Raw genomic sequence first — 27,628 nt, 5'->3', positions numbered from 1 at the left:
GTGATGCAATGTAGGACAAACAATATTGTAGCAACTAACCACAGGCAGTCCAACATCCCTTCTCCCCATCCCCAAACTAGATAAACACTTTGTCTAAGTGCTTCTGCTAAATGAAAGCTAGAAAAAAGTAAAAAAAAAAAAAAAAAACAGTCATTTATAAGCTGGTTTACTTATTTCAAGCATGTAGAAAGTTCCAAACTTTGAAAATGTACATATTTTGAGAAAGTATTAGCAATACAGACAAGACTCTTTCAACAACACGCAAAGCAAGCAAATGGCAACACAGAATACTGTAAACAAAATGACAGCCCTAACCACACTGGGCTCTGAAGTCAACCAAATCTGGAGGGGCAATGTAAACCAGTGGAATTGTTTTTCCATTATATTTATGTCAAATTATGCTAGTTATTGTGCCTAACTATAAATGAAAATCAAGAGCCAAAAGGGAATGGCCAGGAAACAATGACTCCTTTTCAAAAAATATATAATTGCATGTATAAAATACAAAAAAAAAATCAGCAGCATTTTCCAAGTCTGCAGTTTTGTTAAAGAGCAAACAGAAATCATAAATTATATGGAGTAACTGCTGATTAAGTATTCAATTGAAATTATATTATATTCTTCTTGTGTGAGTAATACAGAGTCAAACAAGGTGTTATACTGAAGAGATATTTGGATGGATCAACAAATGATTCTGTGCAATCACTGGGATAAAACAGAATGAAAATCCCATAGCATGGAAGAAAGGCAGGGGCAGTGGGGAATGCCAATGCCTACAGATGGCTGAGCTCTCCTTGGGTTCTCTGACCCTCATCCACCTCCCCACACACACAAATCAAAAGCAAGGTTTTCAGCTATCTATTTTACCACTGAACAACTGTAGGTTTTACAAGGAAGAATCCACATTTTGTTAGTTAGCATTCAATGGAACTTCAGGAAACTGCATCTTTAGCTGGAGAAAAACTTTACCCAGACAAATTGGATGCCATTCAAGAGCAAGGATCACTACACACAGGTTGACACCAAGGCAAATACTTTTGGTTTTAGCAAGAGATAAAACACAGAAACAGAGGTCACAGAATGATTGAAATTTAGTCCTGTATTACACAGACAGCTAACAGACATGATTTTAACTACTGTAAACAGCACTTTTTTTTTTTTTACTCTAAGACACAGGCAGTAAGATTTCTTAAATTATTTAAGACCTGGATATTGAAAACAGAATAATGGCCTTCCTTGTTAGGTATACACACTGAGAAGCTATATTTAATGCATTTTAATGCTAAAAGTGTTCTTTTTAGAGGCCTCTTTTTATTTTCATAAGCAAAATGGAAAAGTAATCAACATCTTAGGAAAACAACACTTTGTCATCTTCTTGAGTTACTGTTTTACTTTTTTAGTGAAGTTGAAATTGACATGGAAGCATCTTAAAGCACTTTAAAAAAAGACATAGGAAATTTTAAAAGACACCTTAGCCAGGCAGCCTGGGTAGCATAATTTCTTGTTTCTTCCTCCCACTCAGAAACAACTATCATTTAATTGTAATGAAGTAAATGGCTTTGACTATCGGAAATCTAGTGAGCACAAGTTTGCCCAAAGAAGACAGTATGCAAGCTCAAGTTTTAATTGGGGGGGGAGAATGCCAAGTCAGAAAATGTGTAGAAGTATAAATTAAAGAAATAAATTTAAGCTAGTTAAGTAGAAAATATTAGAAAACAGGGGTATGACAATTGCAATTAGCTACAAGCAATCTCTTGCAGTCTTGGAGTGTTCTCTCTCACCATTTTTACCTGATAAGAATTCTCATCTTAGGCAAGCATTCCACAGGAATCAGAAGCTTACAGGGGGAAGCAGGAACAAAAACAGCAAGATAATTAGGTAGCAGCAATGAAATTATAGACTGATTGCTAACCAGTTACTTGGATGGATGAAATTACACAAGATGCTATCACAATTATCACAAAGTTATCATAGGTACAATTTTTTATTCTAATCCTAAACATAAATCCATTAGATGTTTGGAATTAAGTTACTCCTACAGCCTGTTTATTGCAGTTATCTTAGTAGAAGGACATGAACATATGGTAGAAATTTGTCCTTGCCTAAAATTACTCTGCTTGTACTCTGTACATTATAAACATGCAGACAGGGAATGGCACTGCCAGATGTAGCAAAGGGAGTAAGAGGATAAGAATGAGGGTGAAGGAGGGAAGGGCTTCCTTCCATCCCTTTCACACATGCTAGCACAGTATCATTTGCTGGAACAGTAAAAATTCATAGCACTTCATGGTCCAGAAGGACCAGCCACAGCTGTGGTGCATGTACCCAGCATTAGAAATACATGAAAAAAAAACAGGAACAGGCACGGAGAAGTGAGAAGTCTGACTCAGAAAGACAACCTGATACTGCAAAGCAGATGTGGAGTGGGAAAGAAATGCAAATCCACCAACATAGAGAGGTATAAGATACAGTCAGCACCACACTGAACTGAGAGGGCAGTATAATGGCACTGAAGGAGGAAACACTTCTCTAATGAAAGGAAATAATCATCTCACTTGTAAAGGAAGGAGCGAGCTCCATGGGCACTCAAGAGATCTCTCCCCCTTTCCTAAGCTTCCCAAAAGTCAAAAGAAACAAAACTGAGAACACAGCAAATGAGAAGCATGGGATCTCTGAACTAAAGGTGCTGCTTGCAGATAAGAACAAAAGTCTTCCACTAACAAGTGACACAAAGTCAGAACAATGAAACATGGAAGAACACCAACTATAAGGGGACAGTGCATTTTATTTCTTCACTCATTTGCATCCTTCCCCTTCCAACATCAAGAACACAAGGGAGACTTTGCTCTATGCAGGGTCCTATTTTTGCAACTACTTTGCCTGCCAGTTGAGAAGAGACTATAAGCTTTCCAAGACTGAAAACTCCTCTAGTTCTAGTCCTTGAAATAAAAATACCATGCTAGTAGAAACCCTGGAAGTCACCTCTTCATATAGCATCAGAAGAAAACATCCTGAAGTCTCCAGAGCATTTTGATGGCCAGTGTCAAGAATACCTATAATTCAAAACCACTGCAAGACAATGAGCCATATGGGAATTATTTTATGAACTCTTAAAAACTTGCTCATTTGCATAATATAGAAGAAAAGAAACTAGAATTAATTCCTTACCACTAGAAACCAGAATTCTGATTTTCAACTGAAAGGATAAGATCAGACATTTCCAAATTACAAGACAAGGCAGGTAATTTAGTGCTGTTTCCCATTTCTGAGAAGCAGAACAAATAAAATCTATATTTATTTAGTAAAGCCAGCATTTTGATTCTTGTAAACTCAGAGAAGTGAGTATCTCCTTGAAGCGTTTCCAGCTACACAAAAACAGATCAATGTCCTTGAAGTAAGAAACACAGCAGAAAGCCAAGGACTGTACTGGAACAAAGGCCACTTATCCAGGCATCATCGTTTTCAGTACACACAAAAATTCCCAGAACACTTACAGTACTCTCTTCTCAAGAAAACAACTGAAAAAGTTTTGAGGAACTCCAGATTGTCAACACCTGTTTTCACTGTTCTATAGTTTTCCTCAGTAAATAAAAGACTCGCTTCCCTTTATTTTTCCTACCTGAAATTTATTAAAGTTATCCTGGGCAGTGACAGTCAAGATTATTATATCACAAAATTTAACTACAATTCTTTAAGCTCCATTAGCTCCTCAACTATGCTTACATGCTTCCAGTCTTCAGTTTTCAGTAAGTACCTACCCCTGTGGTATCTGATTTATTCAGAAGACCAGCAAGGTGTGAGGCTTACCTCACTGAGAGTCTGCTGATGCAGACCACTGCCCCAAGCTTGCATGCAGAGGTTTGTGGGAGTGGAGAAAGAAACCAATTTGGGAAAACAGTGATGACAGGAGCAAGGAAGAAATAGTCTCCTTCCTATTGCTTTTGTTCATTTTGTTGTTGGGGCCCTCTGAGATGGCAGGCATCAGAGGAATTTTATTTCCTTTGTTCTGTCTTTTTTCCTTGATGCTGTCCTTCATTTCCTTTTCTTGCTATAAAGGTTAGAGGAAGGGGAAAGTATTGTTACAGGGAATAAGGAGCCAGAGGTCTAAGGCAGCTGTGGATCCATTCACAACAGGCAGGAGACTAAGAATTATGAAGAAATTAATCATCTGGGACTGATATTTTTCATGTATTTTTCTTCCAGTTATTAAAGTTGATCATAACTACAGAGGAAACAGCTGCTACCAGGACAGACAGAAGAATCAATTTTGTTTTCATTTGGGGCTTTTTATTTGAAACTAATCGAAAGATGGGAACAACAGGATCTATAAAAGGGACCCAGAATAACACAATCTGCTGTTGATTTCAAGTCACATGTTACTTACATACAGAAACTATTTTATTTCAGTAGCTTATAGTCATAGTGATATTGATCAAAGGCACCTGCAACTGTCTTGGTTGCACATGCACTGCAGTAATTATGCATGCAAATGAGCAAAGTAGATATTTATGTGGTTGATCACCAGTATAATTACTATAACTGAATACACAATCATGGTAACTGTACACACAAATTACACATGCATGCAGTTTTAAAAACCAAGTGTTGCATTCATTGTCTCTATTTTGATAACATCCTATGGAAACACTTCTCCACTGGAAACAATTAAAAAGTATCAACTTTTAAAAAGATGTGCATTTATTCAACCGTCTACTGAACATTAAAAAAATATAACAATCCAGTAATTTTGTTTTCCAAGCTGATATATCAGCAAAACGTCACTACTGTAATAAGATTTACCAAATTAAAAAGAATAAAACATTTAAACATGGCCTCTTATTTCTCCTTCTTATATGCATTTATTTACCTGCAACTTCATTAAGATATTAAAGGTGATTATTTGAAAAAATAATGTATATGACCAAAATTTTTAACAAGAACTGAATTAAATTTCCATTAGCTCATCAAAACTCTAGAGGTAAGTGGAAATGTTTTTAAAGTTTGGATTTTTATCAATCTAAACACTTAAACATGGATTTGACTATACTTTAGACCAGAAGAGTTGGAGCATTCAAACCCACACAAGGTATTTTTCTATGGTACTTAAACAACATATGCTTTCATGTCTCAAGCCCAGGTTTTGATTCATCCATATTAACATAAGAAACAATTTTGCATTTATTATTAAGTATTTCAAAGAATATGACAGAAGTAATAAAATATTTAGATATTGCTGTATTCTGGCAGATCACGGCGTAGTCGTATTGCCTTCAGCTTCTCTACTTTGATTTTTGTTCGCAACAGTTCTTCTTCCAATTGCTGCTTTCTTTTCAAACCATCCCTTTTTTCTTGGACATAAAGACCAATTTTTCTTTGGTTTTCTAATATTATTTGATGCTCCTCTTTCAGCATTTGTAACATCTGTGGGTCATAACCACACATTGGTCTAAAGCGTTCTCCAACCTCAAGCCTAAAAAACTCATCTCTTCTTGGTACAGGGGAAGGAGACATCATCACTCTCATATCAACTGAAGACACTGATGTTGAAGGAGACCTTTCCATAATATGCACCAGCTGGTGTTCTTCCTCTTGTTCTAAGTTCTCATTTTGCTGTGAGTCTATAATCAGAGAAGGAGGAGGTTTGACATCCTCTTCTGACTGCAAGTCCATCATGACTGTCGCAGGATGGTGATCCAACATTGCCTGTGGTGAACTGGTACCAGCAATTGTTTCTTTATCGATACTAGCACTAGAACACACAAAATCATATTTAAATAATCCATTAAAAACTATTTTAAAAGGCATAGCTGTAAGTAACCAAAGCTTCATGTGAATACTACTCTGCTATCTATGCCCAGCACTCTATTCCATTACCTGAACACCACTTGTGCCCCTCTTTCTACCACACAGACACAGCCCTGTCTTACTCAGATTTTATTGCTCTAAAGGCAGTACAGAAAATAGAGACCTCGTCTGGTAGGCCCCTCTGACACTGAAGAAGCAAGAAGGGCTATTAATGACACATGAAACTATATTAAAAAAAAAAAAGCACCAAGTCATGCAAGTAAGAGAGGAAAATGTTTATATAATGTAAAAGGCGATTTTAAAAGGACATTAATTTAGATGGAGTGAACTATGGCAGAAACATTCCCATCTTCCAAATTTATTTGTCTCCCCCTGTTTTAATGTGCTCTGTTTCTGATTCATGCACCCAAGTATTTAGGGGTTTTTTTCAACATAAAATAATCACTAAATAAAATTACACAAAGAGCCTTGGGAAAAGAAACCAGAGCCTAAAAGACAACCCTTGCTAGTAGATTTGGGAACCAAGCTAATCCTTGCTCATTCTCTTTGAATCGTCCATCTTAATATTTCTTCTGAAGCTTCAAGACACAGAAATGTTTCCATTAAGAACAGGCTATAGTTCTGTGCATTTCTTTTTTAAAGAACAACACCCACTTGACTCATCTGTCTTTGTGTAAGTCCCTGAGTCAGCAGCATCTCAAATCATGATTTGGCATTGCTTTGGCTTTGATGATAATAATGGCTCAAGCTGTTCCTGACACTTGTCTACCATCAGTTGTGTTTGAAACCCTACACTTCTGCACATCACTCCTTTATTCAGGTAATGCTTTTTTAAGCCAGATCAGCTTCTTGATCTATTACTGTACAGATCTACAAAGAATATTTGCAGCATGACTGGGATGGCAGTATAGAGTTACATGGGAACACGAATATATTAACTTGGGATTGACAGCCAAGTCAGTGCACTCTCATGGCCAGGACTGTCTAAAACAGAGGCTGTAACTGGTGCTTGCAGACTCAAAACATTTCTGAACCCTTCAAAAACTGCTGCTAGCAGTCAAAGGCAGCAAGTAGATCCATGATGAACGTAACGTTCACAGATGCTCCTCAATCCTGGAGGACTTGAGTTGCCATCTTAAATCTGGGGGTGAGCAATGGAGTTTTTCTACAACTTAAAATGCCTTCAGAGCCCTTCAAGCCATACACTGAGAAACTATCTGATTATTAAAACACCATCCTGGTTAGTAAGAGATGTAGGTTCAAATTCCCAGAAGCAAAGAAGAAATGTAATTTAGACATCCTGTTCTCACATAAATGCACTACCTCCTTAATGAAAAGGTAGCATGATCCTAACTTCTGGTTCTCCCATGGTCTTCAAAACTCTGGGTTTAAAAGAAATAAGCAATCATAGTTGCATTTTCTGAAGGACCCTGACCTAGCCTGCCATCCATTAACATGAAAATGCATTTTCTATAATAAAAGCATGAAAGTTGCTCAATACTCAGTTGCAAAAAGGCCCATGAGGGTCAGAGCAATATATTTTCCAAAAATAAAGCCTGTCAACCACACAAACTATTTAATCTTAAAATTCTTTAAAAACTACTGTCCATCTGAAGCAGGTATTGAAAACTGACCTTTCATTAATACCCTGAAGAAAAAACCAAGATAAGCTTAATTCTATTGACTGTTACCTGAGCTGCCTATAGAGAATCAATTATATCACCTTACTCCCTTCTACCTCACGCCACAAAGCCTCACTTTTTCCTACATGCTTCTTTCTCACATTGTTTTAGTCCTCTCAGCATAGGAAGCATTATCCTGCACACAAATTTTCACTTGTTTTCCCCTGTGCTGAGTGTAATTCTGAGTTTTCCCCCTTTCCACAACAACAGCTTCTAATAAAGCTTCTCTCCTTCTTATTTGCTGGCTCCTGGCCAGCTTCTAGCCTGAGAAAAGTGGAAACAACCAGCAGGAGAAGCAGGTCATTCTGACAAAAGGAAATGGAGAGAGAGCAGAAAGAGAAAGTAAGAGAGGTTAAATAGAAGAAAGAAAGGTGAGATTTTGTGTAGCATAGACTAAAGCCTCTAAACAGTGGAAAAAAATCCAGCTCTTAATAGTGTAATCCACACAGAACTAGAAAAATTACCAGATCTTCAGGTAACTCTGATGAGGCTTGTTTTTTTTTTTTTTCCCTTAGTCAGCCTCTTAAGTGGAAAACAATTAGACAGCAAAGAGAGAAAGAAGGAATTGAGAAACAAAAGAGCTGCCTGTATGGTGGTTACTAATGTTGTTTCTGACAACTTGACTGAAAGAAAGACAAACAACAGTTACCACAATTGGGGCATGGTGTTTATAAGCCTGCAGGCACCCATGATTCACCAGGTTTCATTTAATCACAGCAAGCTAGAAATTCCTTAAAGGTGCGATTAAGAATTTGGGCTCGTTAGAAGTCATATTTCCCTCCTCCAAAACCTAAGTCATATCCTGGTGAGTTAAAACCCAACACTGGGTTTATAAAATTAGAGTAAAATGCAACTCAGAGAACTATCAAATAATTATGTATTTGGGCAGGGAAAAAAATAATCTTGTAAATTATGTTCTTTTCCTTCAGCCCACAGTGTAGTGGCTGTTCCTAGGAACAACCATTTTGGGTAAGCAGTAATCAAGTCAGTGTTCCCAGACCCATAAAAAACTGCAAAAATTGTTTAAATTACAGGAGACAAACTATGGAGATCATTAGCTCTTAATCATTCACTAACAGCGTCAGTGCTTTTTATAAGCCGATCTACAAACTAAAGTTCTCACACTATGGTTTTTTTCCCCCTCCTTACAAAAGTTGGTAGTCAAGACACTGCAACCTTTATTAGCGCAATTAAAAGCCTCATTTTGTTCCAGAGAATTCTTTGGAATGGTTCCTCCAGGGGCATTCATCAGGAGCAGCAGCACAGTCCAGTTGCTTTAGACTTCTTTACGCAAAGGACCCACAACAGAATATTTTTAGAGCATCTGGCATGTTGGGATTTAGACAATTGTTACCATTCAGTTCAACCAGTGGCACCATGAATCCAATTCAGCGAGTGTGCGCATGCCAGCTTTTCTTAGAGCGTTACGCTGCTGCACTCACTATCAGTATATCTGATTAAAATATGGAAAGTTCGCTTCCCATTAATCTGCTTGGGAAAATAAGAAAAATCAGAGCTTTCTCAAGGTTGCTGGGGAGTTATTTGACTTCCCTCCCCCACTCCCTAGCTTAGTTTTTGTATCTGGAGGAACCAAAATCCGACCCAGGCATTTTTTGATCCCTCAAGGACCAATACAGAACCAGCAGAGTGTTGCAAGTCAGATATGAGGGGCATTAGCCAGCTGTGGGAGAAAGCTTGCACAGTGCCTGCCTGTATTATGTCTGGCTCAAATCTAGACAGTGTGTCTCACTTTACTGAGCAGTAAAAAAAAGAAACCTTACAAAAAAAAAAAAAAGAAAACTTCTAGTGCTGTACCTCTCAGTTTCTCTCTGTATTTAAACTACCTCACATATGACACAAAACTGCTCGGAGTTTAGACTGCAATTAGCTTTGCTCCAGCTTCAGGGAACCATCGTCAGTACAGAAAAGTATAATTTAAAAAAACATTTGCACTCACAAAGGCACTGCAGTGTGGAGAATCAATTTTTTTTTTCTTTAAAGGTTCGGGATTAGCTAAAACATAACATGCAAACACAAAAGTAAATGAGAGAAAAAAGGTGAATAAGATTTCTTGGCTCTATGAACTAACTTTATTAAAAATCCTACATAAACTGGTAACAGTTTCATATGTTGCAAAATGACTGCAGTATTACCTTAAATGGAGGAGAATAGCCATCACTTTGCCAGTGTTTGGATAATCTGCCTATTAAAAGGTAGGGGAGGGGTAGAGGTTGGAGCTACTATTTCTCTTTGATTCTCTCTTAACCCTCACTTTCCAGAGTATGACAAAGACTCTGAAACAAGCTTTGAAAGAGCTGAAAAAAATGAATGCAATGCTAAGTCAACATAAAGGTTCTCATAAAACAACAGCAGTATTATTTTTGTCATTGTTTCCCAATTGGGAATTTTCTCTGATAAACACTTCCTTTAGGAGCCTGAGCACAAGCAAAAGCATTACAAAGTAGATAGGAGGCGCCATAATTTTCATTCAGTAACAAAATAAAAAGAATTGTCTCACCTTTGAACACCGCTCCTGTCTCTTAAACACACATTGGAAATCTGTGGAATCATTTCCACAACTTTCTTGGTTGGCTCGGAAATGCTGCTTTTACAATCTGAGTGAGTCTCCTTTTGCTGCAATAGCTCCTGTTTGGCATATTCTTTGAGCCTCTTGTACAGCGTGCGCAGGCCCTGTGCAGTACGAGGAGGGCGATCTACTCCGATGGCATTGTAGTTATCAGCTATAATATCCCAGCATTTGTTTTTTTCCACTATTACAGAATGCTTATTGGTATGTTCCTCGAGAATTTTAACATACGGCTTCACGAGTTTTAGCAAATCAAGCTTTTCAGATAAGGTAAAATTAGAAGATCTGGCCTTCCCAACCATTGTTATCTTTGAATTAAGGAAGCCGTTCCTGGAGCCACCATGCAGTCCCTAGCTCTGCTCAGCTCTTTTTCACAAACAGAAAAAGATCAGGCTTAACTAGGCTAGTCTCATTTAGGCCCACGCCTACAAGGGAGGGTTTATTAAAATTCCTTCAGCTTAAGCTGACGCAGGTTCAGGAAATCTGCTTAAGCCAAGCCTGACCTACATAAGGCTTCAGACTGAAGAAGGCGAGAAGAAACAAGCAAAATACACTTTTGTATGAAGAGACCAGACATATGCAGGATTTAAAAACATAAAGGTTTAAAGATTAGCACGTTACCCAGCTAAAAATTACCTAATTTAGCTGGAGTAACAAGCTCTGACACATCTCCCAGCTCCCTCACACAATCTCAAACTGAAACCGTGCTGGAGATGATTTTACGTGTAACGACGTCCCCTCCAAAAAAGCAACAATTGCTTTGTGCGAGGCAGGGCGCGTTACGGGGAGCGGGAGGCGAGAGGCGGCGGCGCGTGTGGAGAGAGAGAGCCCCGGCAGAGCCCCCGGCGCCATTTGCATAGAGCTGGTCCTGCTGTCAGTCACTGCGGGGCGGCATCTCCCCCAGCCGGCTGGTTACGCTCGGGCTTCGCCGCAAAGCTCGGCTTCTCCCGCACTTGGCAGCCGGCGACAGCCACCGGCACGGGGGCTTCTTAAAGAGCCCGCTGCGCTCCCCGGCCGAGCTCCGGCGCCGGAGGAGCGGCGCGAACGCCTCGGTGCGAGCGGGCCCCGAGCGCCGCCGCGCCGGCCCTGAGGCGGCTCCCGGGCGAACCCCGGCTTCGCCCTGCGGCCGGGGCTGCGAGCCGGCCCCGCAAGGGCTGGGGCTGCCCGCGGCCGTGACAGATTACCGAGTGCGTTACAGCGTGTGGATACTGGGGTTTTCATAATATCCACCAGCAAACAACTGACTTTTATTATATTTATCCAGGCGTTTTTCCAGGATAAAAAAAAAAAATCTGATTTTTATTAACAAGATGTGCCTCCATTCCTAATGTTTGCTCAACAACGTATCACCTTAAAGCAAGCCTTCACATAAAAACGCATGCAAGGCTTTAAATTTCTGTGGTCTAAACTAAAGCAACAAATTGGAAAAAGAGAAAACACAGTAGATAGAAGGAAAGGTGTTCTCAAGTACAAAAAGCAAAAACTAAGTTTGAAAAATGACGTACTCCACTGAAAGCGTCCGGAGGGTGGAAACAAACACCACTTGAGATAGTGGCAACAGCTTCCTAAGCTTAACATGTCCAGCCTTGAAAACAAGGGAGCCTAGAAGCAGGGGGAAGGAAAGAGAAATAATTATAGCTTGAAATATCCTAAGGCTATAAAGATCTAGGTATAAACTTGTTTGCTCTAAGGGGAAAAATCCCAAAGCAGACACAAGCCGCATTCAAAACAAGAAATTCACACTAAACAAAGGGAGACTTTTAACTGCTAAAAATCAATTAGCATTTAGAATAACAAGCACTTTTGGAACCATTTCTAAGACTTGGCTTGTCAGTACCACCTAACAAAATTGTGACCAGTCCACTTCGCTGGCATTGCTTTCAAGCCAAGATTAAATAAAGCATTTTATAGTCTGAAGCCTATTACACTTAAATTTGAGAAACAAAATACTCTTGTGGTTAGAAGCACTGTATGAAAACCATTACTTATAAACACCTAATCCTTTCCTATTTCTCCTCCCATTGCACTTTACTAATATTAAGAATATAAAGCTGGTGGTTAGAGTTTTGGGGTTTTTTTAATTTATGTTCTTAGTTGTTCTTCAGTAACTGAACAAAAATTGGATGTGCTTCACATAGTTCAGACTCTGGCAGTATCAGCATTGAGGAGTCACAGGTGAGCCTATGCTGCACCCTCCACTGTTAAGCAGTTGTGCAGTGCCCACCCGGACTCTTGACTTTTTAAGACAAAAATAAGTCTGTGATTAAAGGCTCCTCCCCACAGACTCAAAGAGCACAAATGAACAGTGTGGGGCAGAGGAACCCCAACAAGCCAAATGAAAGAAACCAAGCCCTCAGTCCAGCTGCTCCCAGGCCCCAGGGGCGAGAGAGACCCAGAGTCCACAGGAGAGGCTCTCTAGACCACCTCACAGACCTAGGGAGGGGGTTACTGCCCGCTGGGTATGGGACTCATTGTGAGATGCCAGAAAGAGTATCTGGGGATTGCAGAAGGCAGTACAGGATATTTAGAGGAAGAACTGAAGGCAACACAAGGGACAGTGAACCATGAAAGTGGTTTGGGAAAGAACAAGCATAGGAGGATATGGGGAGGGGGGGGAAAGGGCTACCAGGGGCCAGGTGTATGTAAGCAGGTGGCTGCCCAGTGTGATGGTTCAGCCATGCCCTGGGCCTGAGCACTGCAGATTGTCCTATCTGCTTGTTAAACTACATTTGTAACTGTTTTCCTCGGTGAGGGAAAATCTCGATTGGGTGTGACCATGTACAGAAACACAGATGCCAGCAGCTGGAGCTGTACCACCGCGGGTGGCAGGGGCCCAGAGTCACCAGAAGGCAGAGGCTGGAGCCCAGGCACCCAGCCTGGATAGCTGTGCCAGTGTGTGACCTCGGGCAAACCCCAACCAGAACAGCCATGCAGAAGGCTTGGGAGCCAAGCAACCATGAGTCTGGGCCAGATGCTGCAGAGACCAGAAGATCTGAGATTTGGCTACTGGAGGGACACCAGGACACCTGGGGCCAGGTCAGAGCAGCTACCAGAGACCCAATGCATGTTTGCCTGTCAGCTGGGAGACATGGGGATCCAGGGACCAGTAACTGAGCACAGTAAGAATTTAAGGCCTCTTGCTGGAGGATCCATGTTGTGTACATAAGCATTTGCCAGAAACAAGCTTTCTTCATAGTCAGCTAGTGAATGGAAAGGATGAGGCCATTGAAGCTGCCTGTATTTGCGTGAGTGCTGAACTTTTTGATTCTGTCTGTATATACACAGATAGTGTGCACATGTGCCTCTTAAAGATACACCCTTGTTGTTCTGGCCACAAGGAGCTGCAGCAGTCTCCTCTATAGTGGGGTACCAGATACAGCAACTCCCAATATTAGACTTATCTAAACTTGTATTACTTTATTACCTTAGTGCCTAATGTTGCTAGAGAAACTAAGTTTCCACACTAATGTAATTATAGCAAAATACTTCTATAAAGTTTTCTTTTGAGCAAAAGCCTGATAAAATGACTGAATTACATATTATTCTGCATGAGTGTAAAATAACCCTTGTAAAAAATTAAGCTGGCTGCCAACCAAGATTTTTTTTCCTTCCTATTTTTTTCCCATTTTAAAATAGTTCTGCTCATCAGCCTAAGGTTATATCAGCACTTGGATAAGAAATCACAGAATGTGAAAAGCCTGGATATTACCGATACATATAGACATCTTCAAGCTAAAACAGCAGGTGTAGCTCCAAGACAATTACCAAAACCAAAGATGTTGCCACAATCCACCCTTCATCCTACACCTTCCACCAACACTTGCATTTATGCAACACAGTGCACAGCCAGTTCAGCAAGATGATTTAGCTACAGAATAATCTATTTATTTTGCAAGCATAAGAATTTAATGTGAATTTAATAATTGGTTTAAGTCAACATAGATGTGGTACATTGTCAAAACAGTAATTTCTGCCTCCCCCCAACTGTGTCATGTTCCTGCCCCTTAACTGTGCTGATATGAGCACTCACAAACCTGGACAACTCATATTAATCATTTTTTTCTGAGCTGGGTTAGTTTTAATCACCAGCAGTTCCCTAATCCAGTATGCCACAGAACAAATAACTCACAAAAAGAAATATATTGAAAAAGCTTCTTCAGACTCTATTTGGATCGTTGTAGGGTGAATTGCAAACCATATTCCTAAAGACTTGTATTACCACAACTGAAGGAACATCAAACCACAGGTAGCAGGAGAGAAATTCTGCCTACCACTGAAAAAAATAAACATATATGCATCCCTTACATCACTTCACTGCCTTCTATACCTTCTGATTTTGCTGTGAAAAAGTCTAGAATTAATACCAGAAAATGATACAAACAGTGCATCCTGGAGAACTATTGAGAGGAATGAATCACAGCTATGATACAGTCAGGAATTAAAGTAGCCAAATCACTGTGGATTGCTGAAAGAGCTCAATGGCCACAAATTTTACAAGTGATAAGTTTGTATCACAGCCACTAACTGCATCAAGTGGCCCATGTAAATTTAGACACCTTATAAGACAGAACACCCTGAAAAGGAGAATGTCTTAAATCAGGGGAACATTTTGAAGGGAGAGGGAGGATCTTTTGTCACACAGAACTGAGGAAGAATCTCTCCATGACAGTCTTAAAAAAAGAATCACTATAAGGTACATGAAAAAGACATTTGAGAAAACTGAGGATGCCCTAAGAAAGAATGTGTCTTGAAAGATGCCATTGGAACAGAGAACAAACATGAATGTTGAAAGGAATGACACCAGTTTAAGTGATTTAGGCTGGGACCTTCTAGTGCAAAAAAATCAAATCACCAGATTGCTAAGCTCTGTGAAGGTGCTCTGCCCACAAAGTGGTAGCCCCAGGATAAGTCTGAAGGACTTCTGTTCCTGTTTAGTAATGTGCAAGCAAACCAGCTCTGCAGAGACCTGTGGTTAGCATTTGCAATCACCTAGGAGCCTGAAAATCCTTGAGAAGAAGAGGATGATTGCAAGATTTGAATCAAAGTTAAAATGGAACCCTGGCACCCCTGTGCTTACAAAAAAATGTAGAAAGATTCAGCAGCTAGGATGGGGTATGTTACACATCACTGAATATACTGGGCTATTATGGCAGTGGAAACATTTGGCAAGTATCAAGGCAGTTGCTTACCCTTGCAAATGAATTTGGCAGCTGCATAAGATGAGAGTGTCTATAGGTAGTAAGGGCTGCAAAACTTCCATTAGGTCATCATATAGTCCTTTTTACTGACATGACAGCAAGACAGTGCCAAGTCATTCGATCTGCCTGTCTTTAAGAGCCTGCTGAGCAAAGGGTGGCTAAGAAAACTTTCAACTCAGAAGGTTTCTCACAGGGACAGTTGTTTCATGAGCAGTGTCTAAAGGTAAGGGTTGCAGGCATTAATCACTAAGGAGAGGGTTGAAGATTGACAAAGTTTTGTGATCCAAAAGCTGTAATTTAACTTTACCTGGAAGTTACAGTGCTTAAATACATTCACACCAGACCCTTTAGAAATAATATTTTTAGGTAATTTGTGTTTCAAACGTCTTTCTCATGTCATTTGATTTTTTTTCTCATCTTCATCAGCACTTTCACCATCAGTTTTATATTTATTGTTTTTATCTGTGATGTAACCAGGACCTCTCAGACCACTCCTTTCCTTTCTCCTGCACAATTATTTCTAAACCTCTGTCCTGCATGGGACGTGAGACAAATAAGGTGAAGTTTTACCTCTTTTCTTTGTCCTGCATCTATTTTTGTGATCAGCATCCAGCATGTATTAACTTCCAACCTCTAACAGTTCTTGAAACTGTTGCAAGAACAAGGGTTCTAGCCTCCTTCAGAGCTCTTATCAGCTAAAATTCCAAGCATAAAAGATAAATACAATTCTGTCCCCTCTGCTGATATAAGGCATTTTCTCAACATTTAGCCCACTAAAATGGGGAATATATGAATTAGCCAACTAAAATGCCCTCCGTGCCAAATTTTAAAGAATTTATCTTCACCTGAGTGTGCCATTCCAAGACCCACACATTCAGATCAGTAACCATCCTTCAAACTAAGTTCAGCTTAAAGCAACAGGACTCTATAATACTATGTGACTGTACAGCTCCATGAATTAGCTCTTCACTTTATAAGTTGTGTCCTTACAAATAGAAAAGCTAAGAGCCCCATTACTTATAAATTAAGAAATGCATCCAATCCTAATACATGCTTGTACCTTCTCTGATCCGCTCTTCCAACAAGCTTTTTGATGACTAGTCAGAAGCAGCTGAGAAATATAGAAAGGTTTGAAAGTATGATTTTCCCAGGATATTTTCCCTAAATAAATAAACTTCTTCACTAGCAAGATAGCCCCTATGAAAAGAAATAGTCTAAGAAAAGCCAAGTTTCTGCAAGTTTCCTGTTTTGTTCATAGAGAGATTAAAATTTTTGAGATTATGCTTTTACATACTATCCTGAAAATACTACCCTGTGCACTATTCCCTGCATTTGACAGAGAAACAGCTTTCTCCATTCTTCTAATCTTGCTCAGTGAATGTTTTGAAGACAGTGAGATAACCATCTTATCATTATCTTGTTGGCTCAAGGAAAGTCATATTGTGACAAAGCTTCTGTTTGAAGGAAAACTTAAGGCCCAAAGCCAAAAGCTGTGACTGAACTCTAGTTAGGCTGACATGGCAACAAAGGGGATCCAAACAATGAGCACAGCCACAGAAAGATTTGACAACTAGCTTTGAAGGCATTCAGGCCTAGTCTGTCATAATACCCATGATAGCTCAAAAAACCCCTCCCAGTTCCCTTCAGTAAGGCATTTCTTGTCCCCCCACCTGATAGCTGTGTTCCCTCATCTTCTCTTAAGTCCACCTTTGTATCTATTGGAGACAGGAGAGCTGGGAATATGCACACTCACCAAGTCCCCACACTCCAAACTAGAAAACAAATGGTGAGAGAAAGGAAAATAAAGACGTGAGAAAATGTGAATAGCCATGCATTTCTCTTTTTCACCCATCTTACATTTGTATAGCCTAGTAACAGATTTTGAAAATCAAAAAAGAAGTAAGAAGAAACTATGTGTACAGCTCCCCTCAGAATAGATGAGGAATAGAAAGAATTATTACTGATAAACGTGAATTCTTTAAGATAATCTCTCTGCAGGGTATTTTTCAAGTACCTAATTTTTAAAGTTACAGTATTAGATAATTTCTTTTTCTGTATATTGCAGACTATATGCTGTGTGCTTGCATACAACTCTAGGGAGCTAAATTGTAATAAATATAATGGGATAGTAAGTTCATTTCCCAACATATCCCCTGCCAGCCCTTTGGATAGGGGTGTTTGCTTTATATCTGCAGTTTCCAAGTAGACCTCTCTTTCTGCATGAGTATTTAAGTCTTTCCGCTTGTTTGTTCATAAATTTTTACTTTCAATAACTTAATGCCTTTTTTTAAAAATGCTTGAAAGACTATCATCTTTACATGGAGCACATCTTTCTTCAATAACGAATATATCACTGCTCAAAAGTAAAGAATCTGAAAATTTATATTTCTCATTGTAAAGAAGCAACCACAGTTCCATTTAAGAGACAAGTTACTACTGTGAAACTTTCATTTTAATCCCTCCAATTTCCTTGGAAAATGTTGAATATCTTACATCTAATAGAATTCTTTTTCTTTATTTTCTGATCATGTAATACCTTTCTGATTCCTGGTTTCCTTCCCCTCTCCTTCATTATCTTCATTAGCTCAAATGCAAAGCACATTTAACTGGGGCAAATGAAAAGTACATTTCTCTGCCAATTCACTGCTCTTTTCTCCAGTGTGAATATCCTGGTTATATCATCTATAATTACATAAAGCCTAGTTATTCATATGACAGCAAGATATGATCATACCAAATTATAAATTAACTGTGGAAATATCATACTAGAATTATGCAAGTCTGGATTTGTTTTACAGCAGCATTGCAGATGGCTGCCCCATCCAGGAAAGCAGTTTTGCAGTGGCTGAACATTATATGAGATGTTGCCTTTGGTGGTGAAGCTGCTGTAAAGTTCTTTCTTTCCATCTCACTCTTGCTTGCTAATTCTACTAGCACTGTGTAGCTCAGCACTCAGCTGGTGGGCATCCCAAATTCAAGATGAATAAACACAGTTAGTAATGTGACAACAGCCTAGGGAACACCCCGTGTGTACAATCAGCTGGGGAAACACTAGGGAAGGCCTTGGGACAGCAGCAGAGTAGAAGACATCATTTCACACCCCAAGGAAGAGCACCAAGTAAAAGGTGTTGTCTTGAGAAGATGTCAGAGAATGTCAAAGCTACAGAGCACAAAACACAAGACCCACTGTGACTGATGTATCAATGAACACTTCTGGAACCAGCATCCAATCAGATACGGACAATTTATCTGATGATGTATTTACATCAGCCCAGTTTTATTAACCAGTCCTCATCTCTTGAGATAGACTGACAAACAGGCACAGATGACACCTAAACAGTAAAGAAACTGTCCTGAATTGAGAATAAACTTGTCTATAAATTTGTCATTTCGCTGTTATAAACTATTCTTCTAGAACATTGCAGGGAGAAGGAGAACATTTTAAATCATCAAGATCTATTAGACTAATTTGATACTATTTTGAATAAGAAATTACAACAAAATTTATAGACTTGTAAAATATTACTTGCAAACAATGCAGTAATAAATTACTTACACTCAGGCATCCAGTCACATCTTAGCTGTTCTAAGATGTGCTTGGTAATTATTAAGAGCTACAGATGATTACGGAATATCTTTTACCCCAAGATTTAACTGCTTTACCAGCTGTTTATTAAACAGAGAACTGCAGCTACCCATGCAGCTCCACCACTAAAATAGATTGACTGAAATATCTTTTCTAGTTCATCTGTGAAGTGCAACAACAGAAATTAAATTAATACTTGTACTTTTGCAGATATCAAAGTAATTCTACGAATAATCTGCTTCATTATGAGATACCAGGCATGAATGGTTTTAGTTCTGTTACTAGAAACAATAAGTACACATTTAAGACTGAAACTAGACAATATGAAAGTTCTGAAAATAAAATTTTTTAATCCTCTGATTAAAAGTGACAGGTAATTGCTTGCTACTGTGGTAAATGAACAGTGGATTTTCTCTTAATATTCACATTAATTGGTTAAAAAGACTTTACTGATATCAAGTGATAAGAGGTATCAGACAGACCTGTAACAATGTTCTAGAAAGCTGAAGGAACCACATTATGAAAAATGAAGCTTAAGTATGCAAAGCATCCCAATCTTACAGACGAATGTAGTCAGTAGACATTAACATTCCAGAGAAGATAGAGAAAATATATTCAAAACTGTATGCAAATAATAAGTACAGTTGATATTATCAGAAACATCTATTTAGAGACATGGGGTGAGCACATTAACCACGTTATGAAATACAGTTATGATCTGTCCTCACTGTTAGCTCAAAGATAGTATCTGACCATGACTGCTGGCAAAGTTCCTCTTGCAAGATGCATTAGCAGATGTTAGTGATGGATGAAAAACAAGATACTCTTGAACCAAAAACCAACCAAACAGGTGGTGAGCTGTAACAGAAAAAACTCTTTATCCATACTTTCTGTTCACCTACATCCGGTTCAAACAATGAAATCTCAGTCCCACTGGAATGCTGCGTCTAAGTGTTCAGGTGAAAGAGCTGTTCATTTCCACACACAAAACAGTAAGCCCAAAGGGCAAAACATGGCAACATTCTCCTAGATTAAAAGTACCAACAGAAAGTAAGCTGTAAACTCAGATAATAAACACAAATTAAATTATGTTTGTTTTATACAAATAAAATAAATATATGTTAAACCCTTAAATTGAAGGCAGTGTGGGTAAAAACCTCAGTTCTTGCCAATCCCACTCGCTACCAAGTATAGTTTAGGGATCTCCCTGTCCATTGTTTCTTCAAATGCAAATTATCTGTATTTTCTTGTTATTGCTAATAGAACCTCAGAATGTCATGAGGACAAGTAGAAACCAAATACTTGAGAAGTACAATAATATCCTTCCAAATACATTAATGATTTTGTTTTCAGTTACTGGTAAATAGTTTAGGAATGTTTAAGTAATTTTCATTTTTAAAGAGCATGCACACTTAGCTGAATTCTTTGGAGGCATGTGAGAAAAAATATTAATGACAATGTCAAATAAATCACCTCCCTCCCAAAGATCCATTGTGTGAAAAAGTATTAAATTCTGAATACAAAACAAAGGTACCAAAGAGATTGCCATGTTCATTCCTCTTAAAAAGAAGTAAACACCAATTCTTAAAAGAGTAGTGAAGTTCATTTTCCTACAAAGGAACATGTCACATTATTTTCCAGTATTCAGAACTTATAATCACAAGTTGTAAACTGCCCAAGGAATATGTTCAAAATCTTACAGTTCAAACACTCCTAAAATTGCAACACATATGTAGGTTTCATTCAACTGTTGCTACAAACTTATTTAATGTCTCTGGAAATACCTCATCTCACAGAATTTCAGAGTCCCTTGCACTTCATTTTCATTAATGACGTTTTAGTGCAAAGGGTTTTTTAGAAGATGCTTAGAAAAACAAATATCTTTTAAGCCAGACATGCTCTATTTTTAAGATTGATTCCATCTAATAAAATCCTTACTTTTCTGCTCTAAGAAATGGACACCATGTGTCAGACAACTGAGTTTTGTTGGGGTTTTTTGGTTGTTTTTTTTTTTTTTTTTTTGAAAGAATGTACAGCATTTTCAGGGGCTGGGTTTCAGAAAGATTAGGTCTGTGAACAGTGCAGTTGTCCAATGGTTCACAGGTGTTTCAAAAGAATTTCAGTGGAACCTAGCGTATTTATTTACACATTCCACTGCTGCACTGGAAACCCAAACACAGCAGCTTTGAGTGTGATATATAACTATCAAACTGTTTATCATCTGCATTAAATGATATGGAGACCAAAATAATGCATACACACAGGCTTTTTCAATCTTAAAATTATTTTAATGCCCCTTTAACAGAGAAGTATGAGGCTCCAGAGACTGACAGTCAAATATAATTCCATTACAATACTAATAATAATAAAACCCCCCAACTAACTCTGGCTTTTACAACTGGTTTCCATTACTTCTGAATTTCATACCAAAGCCAGCTTTGACAAAACAATTTAACTTCACACTACAAAGAAGGTTATGATTTACATAATCAATGTAATCGCTACATTAGCTGTAATGAATAGCAGACAAAAGTGACATAAGGGCAGAAACTGTCTTGGAAAATCTAAGTTATTAAAAAATTACTTAAGATTTAAGGAAGACTCAATATAGGTTTGTTTTCTCACTACAGTGCTCTCCTCACCAGTGAACCTGAAGACAATAACTAACATTGACATTGGACTTCTTCTTTTATAGCACATTTCATGGCAGCTTTTCAAAGGCTTGCAGGGTTAGCCTCATTCTGCATGCATAGAAAGGGTTTTGGCACAAAATGCCTTTGTTCAGAAAGGCAACAGCACATCAACAGAAGTAGCTCACCCAGTTTCACTGCAAAACTTTTTGGTTATTTTTCTAAAGTCATCACAGAGGACCCATACCAGCTGCACCCAGAATTCATGATATGAAAAAGACATTTAGCATCTTTTCCACTTCATAACATTTTTTGCTGGAATGACTGCTGATTTCCCAGATTATTGCGGAATTAAATCCGCTATTTATCTTTTAAGTGCACTGCTAAGCAGAATTGGCAGTTACAAATTTTTGTAGATGTACCTATAGGGAAGCATGACCCCTCAACATGTCCCATGGACACTGAAAATTTTCTTGAAGTCTAGGCATCAACTGGAAGTTTCAGCATGCAGCAGATAAACACATAAGCTGTAAGACAAACACATGCAAGGAAGCTGAATTTCCCCACATTAGCTCTGCCAAACAGAGTGCATACACTCTGGGTCACAAACCATGCCAGTGGCAGCATCCTATCAGGGCTATCACATTCCCATTTTCTGGGACTGAAATCCAGAAAAGAACAGTCAATGGGAAAGCACCTTACAGAATGGTGGAATTTGCTGCCTACCAGGGCCTGGAATTTCTGCAATCCCCAGATGCTAGCAAGGGCTTTGATAGAGAAAAAGAGAATTAAAAACTACACAGACATGTGAAAGGGACACACAAAGATGGTTCAGGCAGGAACAAGCATGTAACAATAAAAGGAAAAAGGCAGCCACTTTTTAACAGCTGAAGGTCAGTAAGCTTCCTCAGCAATGCACTACATCCTACTGCCAGACCAAATCCCATCTTCCTACTAAACTACATTTCTAAATATTTTCCCAGGTGAAAGCTAGAGTTGGACAGGTTACAGAGCTGTCATACAGGTTACAACACAGCATACAGGTTACAGGGTACCTGCTATGTCAGCTAGCAGAGAGGCCAGAGACCAAGTACACTGCCTGGACATACTGTGTGACATTGCTAACAAACACCAACGTGGACTAGCTGGCAAGTAGGATAAGAGGCTTGGAAGCCAAATACTGGAGCAGCCATGAGTCTGGACCAGATATCAGAGAGACCAGAAGGTCTGAGACTTGACTACTGAAGGAACCAAAAAGTCCATGCAAGTTACTCAAGAGACCAGGACATACTGGGGGTTGGCTCCTGGTAAGTTCAGCAACCAGCCAGAAATGTTTGTACGTGTGCACGTCTTGGACGCAAGGCAACTGGGAGATCACTGAATCCAGGAGCCCACCACTGAGTAGACCAAGTGGCTAAGACAAGTCACTGTGAGACCCACAGTGTTCTTGTACCTGTGGGAGTGCAGGTCTGTGTACCAGGAGCTGGACTGGGAGCTGTGGGCCTCTGTGGCTGATGTGCCCACAGCTGGGGTGTCCAACAAATCAAGGAGCCAGCTACTGAACAGAGGCAGTGCATAAGGTCAGTTACTGGAGGGATCTAAATTCTCTGTGTGCATGTGTATTTACATATAAACACATGTGTATTCATTTGTTTTTCCACAAACAGGCTTTCACCCCAAGCAGTCAGAGAAGGGAAGGGATGTGTCCATGGGCACTGTTTGTGCTTGCCTGAGTGCTGTGTTCCATATCCGTGTTGGCCTATGTGTCCAGTCATGTGTATGTGTATATAGGACATATGTGTGCCTACTGGGAACAATTCCCTTCTGGGAATTAGCCTCACTATTGGCTGGACCTTGGGACACAGAGCTATATCAGTTTTGCTTCAATGAGGCTTCAAGATTTAAGAGGTCTTATAACAAACAAAATTTAATGCAATTTAAAGCCTTCCAATAATTCAAGGTGATAAGAGGCCCTGAAATGCTCTTTTAAAACTTCACTCACTAACCAAAGTGTTATTAATTAAATGAACCTTAAACCATTAAGTGTAATTAATTACAAAGATAGAACAGTGAAATAACTGTAAGACAGGTATTTAAAATGCCTAAGCTGGCTCCAAAAGGAGCAGTTTTCATCCATCAGTGTTAGTAATCCAATTCAAGTGCCAGGCTTTCAAGATGTACTTGGCTCCTGAGGTCATACACTTGCATTCACACAACACAGAACTGTGCTGCATCTGTGGTCAGGGCACACCAAGACTGGGAAATGAAGACACTCAACCCCACAATGTTGTTCAGGTCCATCCAAGTGCACTTGCTATAGTTCAGACACTTCAATGTCTTTGCAGTGCTTACTACCCTGGTTTGTCAGAGGCATTCATTATCAGGGCACAGCTGATGAAGTGCACACCCACAAATGAGCAAAGCCAGTTCTGCTCTGTGGCTAAAGTTGGCTTAAACCTTAAGTGCCCACTGGAGACACTGAAGAAAAGAAAACCTCATTAATTCTGAAAAAAACCTGAATCCATTCAGAATTGTTAGCTTTCTCTGCATGAGGTCAGCAAGGTCTCCAAATTACAACACTTCTCCACTATTTAAGGTATTACAATTCTTGTTGCACCAACTGTAGATTAGAGTGAGTTGACTAAAATGCTGTTCAGGAAGACACAAACCTGAATAGCAGCACTACCAACTGGCTTCCAAAACACCTTGGTTCTTTCCTTTTTTATTAAAAAAATTGTTTAACACTTGTCTCCTTCACTCTATCCAGTATGACACCAAATAATGCCACCACCGCACAATGCTTATAATAGTACTTGACAAAAGTTTAGTATATGCAGTCTATCATTCATAAGCTTTAAAATTCTGTTATGGTACATAGTAGTAAAAAAGAAAGAGCATCTTACCAGCTTTGGGCACATTTATTGTTTTCTTTTCTGCCTTGCTACACTTGTTAATGCTGAAACATGCTTTTGTCTTTACTTTTCCAGTTGACTCCACAGACTGTGTACAATTTTCATTTTGATTCTTGATATTTATTTTAGATAGCAATGAAGCACCTCTCTCTTTCTCATCTATCTGCAAAAGAGAAATAAGTTCACAATAGCATTTCCTGCATGCAGGTGAAGAGAAATAGAGAAAAGAGCAACAAGAAGGGATTTCAAGACATATTAACTGTCATTATCACATTGTTATATAAATATGTCCATCTCTGCAAAACTGTATGTATCACAACAAGACGTGTGTGCACACAATACCAAACACTTGTGTAAACAGTTTATGATTTTAGTTTAATATAAGTCTTCTGTAGATAAATAAATAAAAATTGTGCTGCTTTTCTGTGTCAATATTAAAGGTTTCAGAGAAAGTCCCTTTGCAGCAGAACTGCAACTCAGCATACTGAGACTTTACAACAAGTATCCTGGCTTTTAAACTGCTTTCACAAAAATCCAATAAAGCCCCTGCCAAGATGCAATCCCCACCTCATTTACACTTGAGAATTGCATTTGGACTCAATACTGGTTAATTTTACTTATTTGAAAAACATTTTTCTGCAACCACTCCACAGTGAGAGAAGCCTAACCTGAGAAGCAAGGTCAAAGGTACTTACAGTAAAGCTGTAAGACAAAATTTGTTCTGAATAGATTTTTTAAGCAGAGATTGTTTGTGGTGAGCTCAGATGTTATCTTTTAATCATAATACTGTACAAAGTACTTTTTAGTGCACTGTTCAGTTTACCTCCTTTAACTTAATTTCTTGGTCCATCTCCTTAGTTTCATTCTTGAGACAAACAGCACTGCATTTTCCTGGTGGTATAAACCTTGGCTTTTTGCCAGCATTTCCTAGGACTTGACTGGGAGCTGCAGATCGCCTCATATTCAGCTGTGCTGCTCTGCAGGGTGGACAGGAAGGAAGGAAGCAGATAAAGACAACTGTAGTCAGGATAGGCTTTAAATATAAAAATATATCCAGAGATGACAACAAAAGCACTATTTCAAAATACAAAGGAGAGTACAAGATCTTCAAATAACAATATGAACTCACAAGCATAATAACATTTAAGAAAAAGTAGTATCGTTGCAATGCTTTGTTTAACTACTAAGAAAGATCAACTACAGCAAATTCTGCAGCTGAACACCTCAAATTTCATTTAAAAAGCCACTAATGCAGTTCCCAATAGTAATAAATGCTCTAGAGATGCACAATATAGGGCTACTTAGCAAACTTACACCAGTTTACGAAAAGAAAAACAGTTTAAAGCAAAACTTACTATTCTATGCACTGGAAACATAATTTTGAAAAGCTCATTATTAGTGCACAATGAACAATTAATTAGTGCACAATGAATCTTGAAGGTATGTCTCACACCTGGGACCAGCATTTTGCATTAAACAGTCAATTACATTGGTCATTCAGGTTCACCATAGTAAGATTAACATTCAGGAGAAAATTATCACTGAATTACAGTGGATATTATTGCTCCATGTTATGTCCACTTGAACAGTGGGAGGAATGTTTTATAGATTTTCCCTCAAAATATAACTATTATTCCCCTGAGCAACCTTAGGTCAAAACCAAACATATGCCAATGTTAATATAACAAAGTTTACTTTGCAACCAATAGAAAAACTAGTTATAGTCTTAATCCTTCAAAGTAGTAGAGAGAAATCAAACAAAAGAAGAAAACTCCAACAGAATGACACAGCAGCCAAAATGAAGAAGGCAAGCAAAACTTACACTGCAGTTACAGGTTAAATTCCGCATTTACACGTTTAGTTTAAATTATCCCCCCAACTACTGGGTTAAAAATAAACCATAATACAGATTGCAGAATCAAACTTCTGTACCATCTCAAAAGCATGTTTGCATCCTGCTGCAGCAGACTGTGTGGTTCTGCACCTTTTTTGGTGCTACTCTGCACTCCAGTGGCTTCCTGGGGCACAACCACCGTTCTTCCCAAGGTTTGCACTGAAGTACTGACAGAGCACTCCCAAGACACTTTGCAAACATGCAAAGACTGGTAGCAGGAGTACTGCTCTCTCCCCATGTCTGCACAATTAGCATATATATGATGCTGTTACTAGACGTAAATCTCAGGGGCAAAATGGCCTCAATCATTGTCACTTCCACTGTGGCTGTTATTAAAAATACAAAGAAAGAAGCCTGTGTCTACAGCAGTTCACTTAAGTTGGGCTTACCTGACAACAGCGATAGCAAATGAGTTTTAGTTAACCCTATGCACTAAGGGAGTAGCTTGGTTATTATAACATTATATCTGTAGCATGAAAAGCCACTGTGAATACTGCAAAGGTGTGAAGAACCTTCAGGGGGAGTAGACTGTAAAGTGCCAGTGCTCAGCAGAGCCAGCTTCAGGTGCCACAGGAATCTGAACAAGCTCTCTACCCAACCCTACACTGCAGTGACACTTGGGAAGACAACATAGGACACCCCAGGGCTTGGCATGAGGACTGTGCATGGCATGGCTGCAGTGCTACACTAACCCTGCCCACTGCACTTGAGGTTCTGTGGGACAGAGAAATTGCACAGTTCATAAATTGCACATATCCATGATTAAAGTGTTCTGCTTCCCAAATCCATTTGGCCATTACACTGTCATTTGGTCTAAAGCCACAAAAACAGACTCATTAGGAGATCTGAAAATTACTAAGACATTTGAAGACACTATCCTTGATGACTCAGTACCTTCACTGTTACCAGTATTACCTACTTGTAACTACAAAGACCCTTATGGGTTTGTGGGTTTTAAAATTAAACATTGCATCCAGAAATACATATTTGTCTTTTAAAATATAAGCTTTCATAAAATATAGTAAAAATATGTTAAAAAATAATAACAAAAATGTTTACATTTTGTCCCTTTACACTACTACCCAATAGGAATAGAACATCAGGGATGTACAACAAACCACTGATGCCAAAACTTTCAGATCAGCTCCAGACTACAACTAAATGAAAGAATATGCAAATATACCCTTTCCTCAGAGACGATACACCAGGGAACCTTGCACCTGCTTTATTGTTAGGTCTGGCTGCAGGGAAACAGCTGCAAGCCATGCAGAAAGCACTGCTCCTGGCTGTTATCAGCAACCATGCCTGAGCAAACCCAGCGCATCGCGAAACCA

At 39.0% G+C, this 27,628-nt stretch overlaps 2 protein-coding genes across 5 annotated transcripts in view; both read right to left on the bottom strand.

Annotated features, from left to right (window-relative positions):
- The window catches only part of RAD54B (RAD54 homolog B), a 63,561-nt gene that overhangs the window by 35,039 nt on the left and 894 nt on the right, over positions 1-27,628 (bottom strand). For 2 of the 4 annotated variants that reach the window (XM_054632494.2, XM_077187866.1), the window contains exons 2-3: positions 25,224-25,377; positions 24,392-24,563 (exon numbers count right to left, since the gene is read on the bottom strand). In XM_054632494.2, coding sequence (XP_054488469.2) covers positions 24,392-24,563; positions 25,224-25,377 — 326 coding nt within the window. Of the gene's footprint in view, positions 1-24,391; positions 24,564-25,223; positions 25,378-26,222; positions 26,413-27,628 lie in introns of those variants that run through there. The other 2 variants (XM_077187879.1, XM_077187873.1) reach the window with 2 other exon arrangements.
- FSBP (fibrinogen silencer binding protein) lies at positions 151-11,030 on the bottom strand. Its single transcript, XM_054632504.2, has 2 exons — positions 10,006-11,030; positions 151-5,749 (listed from the first exon to the last, which is right to left on the bottom strand). Exons 1-2 carry the CDS (start codon positions 10,374-10,376, stop codon positions 5,224-5,226), a joined length of 897 nt encoding a protein of 298 aa, XP_054488479.1. The 5' UTR covers positions 10,377-11,030; the 3' UTR covers positions 151-5,223.

This window comes from Agelaius phoeniceus, chromosome 1 (genome assembly GCF_051311805.1).
Source record: "Agelaius phoeniceus isolate bAgePho1 chromosome 1, bAgePho1.hap1, whole genome shotgun sequence".
Lineage (NCBI taxonomy): Eukaryota > Metazoa > Chordata > Aves > Passeriformes > Icteridae > Agelaius > Agelaius phoeniceus.
Note: the sequence above shows the minus strand (reverse complement) of the source record. Positions and strands in the feature narration are given on the sequence as shown.

Excerpts from the sequence above, each read along its gene's own strand:
- FSBP (XM_054632504.2), bottom strand. The coding sequence starts at position 10,376 with ATGGTTGGGAAGGCCAGATCTTCTAATTTTACCTTATCTGAAAAGCTT. Across the intron at positions 5,750-10,005 it reads GACAGGAGCGGTGTTCAAAG|TGCTAGTATCGATAAAGAAA; the intron begins GTGAGACAATTC and ends TGTGTGTTCTAG.